General features: G+C 60.1%; 1 protein-coding gene across 1 annotated transcript in view; it reads right to left on the reverse strand.

The window, feature by feature from the left end:
- Positions 1–602: 602 nt before the first annotated feature.
- The window catches only part of RBPJL (recombination signal binding protein for immunoglobulin kappa J region-like), a gene marked incomplete at its 5' end in the record, with an annotated part of 4,041 nt that continues 3,017 nt past the window's right edge, over positions 603–1,626 (reverse strand). Inside the window, 2 exons of the mRNA XM_010287832.1 lie at positions 603–885; positions 1,302–1,464. Coding sequence (XP_010286134.1) covers positions 603–885; positions 1,302–1,464 — 446 coding nt within the window. The remainder of the gene's footprint in view (positions 886–1,301; positions 1,465–1,626) is intronic.

Consider the following 1,626-nt stretch of genomic DNA (forward strand, 5'->3'; position numbering starts at 1 on the left):
GTGTAAAACAACAGAGCTCAGCCGAGCCACACCAGCTAGGAAGGGGCGGGGTTTCACACTGAAGCTTTTTCCTCTCTCTTTTTCCCTTTTCCTTTTGAAATAAAGGGCCTCTAATAAAAAAACCCCAAACATCTGGTACCAAGTATTCAAGTTGCTGGAAATCAGCTCCTCGTTACTGAAAAGCACAGAAGCAATGCCGGGATTCCTGGTATAGATCAATAACACTCAAGGTCGTGTTCATTCATCTTCCCTGTCCCTCCTGGCCTTTGAATATATGGACTGAGGACATCAAGGGAGCGGTGATGCTCTGTGCCAGCGCAGGAGGTGAATAGCGAAGGTTTAGTAAAGAAGCAACTGAATCAATGAAGAGTCCTTGAAGCTTGATTTATTGATGCTCTCGCGTGAGATCTCAGCAGCGTGAGATGCTGCCATGAAGAAGAGGCAAGTCAGCAAATCCCAGTAACATCGTGGGCATTCGATGCGCAGGGAGGACCCTTTGGCAGGGCCACCCCAGGACCTGGACGGGGACCCCCGGCAGTGCTCAGGGCTGCTCCCCTTCCCTGGGGCCAGCGGCAAGGCCGGGCCTCTGCCCGCCCAACTTGCTAGCTCTGCATGAAGAGGTGGAAATTGGTCCTGGTGAACTCCTGATGGATGCTGTCAAGTAATTTGTCTGAGTCCTGGGGGACGTCCGAGAGGACCTGCTGCCGTGGGATGAAGCTCTGCTCTGGGGTGTAGGTGAACGTGAACGAGCTGGAGTAGATGAGGCCATCATCCCTGATCAGCAGCAGCGGGACCGTGATGGGGTATCGCAGCCACCTCCAGTCGCTGCCAAAGGCAGCGACGTCGGGGGCGACGCACCCGACGCACACGAGGGACTTGGGGCTCCTGGGAACAGTGCAGGAGAGGAACACACGCATGAACCCAGGAGGGTCCCGCGCAGGAGCAGTCGGCAGCGAGTGCCTGCACACCTCCTCCAGCCTGGCGCTCAGAGTGAAGCCTCCGGCTGGTTTCCCCTCTCTTCCCCGCTGTTCCGTTCCTCTCTGCCGGCATTACTCCGTCATTTGCGGCCCCCTGAGGTCCCTGTTGGCTCCCACCCACTGCTACCCTAGACTGCAGCCACAGCCAGCAGCCAGACTCATCTCTGCCTCTCCTCACGATGCTCGTGCCTGGTCCCGCAGAATGGGCAGCGCAAGCGCCCCGATCCCCAAGGTCGGCAGCCACGTCCCTCCCAGAGCTGCCCAGCACAGCCCACACCCGGCTGCCATGCCCTGCCTGCTCCCTGGCCCCCTTGGCCATGTTACCTGTACATTGTCTCTGCCTCCACGTCTCCGAACCAGACCTTGAGGTGTGCGTGGAAGTACTCTCCCTGCACCTCCAGCATGGCCACGTCCCCGCCGCCCGTCAGCTGAGACGGGCAGAGCACAGGGCAGCGCGTCAGGTGGTGGCATGAGCCAGACTCCTTCTCCCCCAGGATGCTCTGCCCACCACAGCAGCCCAGACCCAGGCATTCCCACAGCACCCCAAAACCGGGAGATGCCAAGCGTGGGTGCAAGGGCTCAGGAGCAGGAGCCATGACCGAGGCAGGTGACGGAGAGGCAGGGGGGGGGCGGCGGCGGCCGCCGGGGC

Source organism: Phaethon lepturus, unplaced genomic scaffold (genome assembly GCF_000687285.1).
Source record: "Phaethon lepturus isolate BGI_N335 unplaced genomic scaffold, ASM68728v1 scaffold32945, whole genome shotgun sequence".
NCBI lineage: Eukaryota > Metazoa > Chordata > Aves > Phaethontiformes > Phaethontidae > Phaethon > Phaethon lepturus.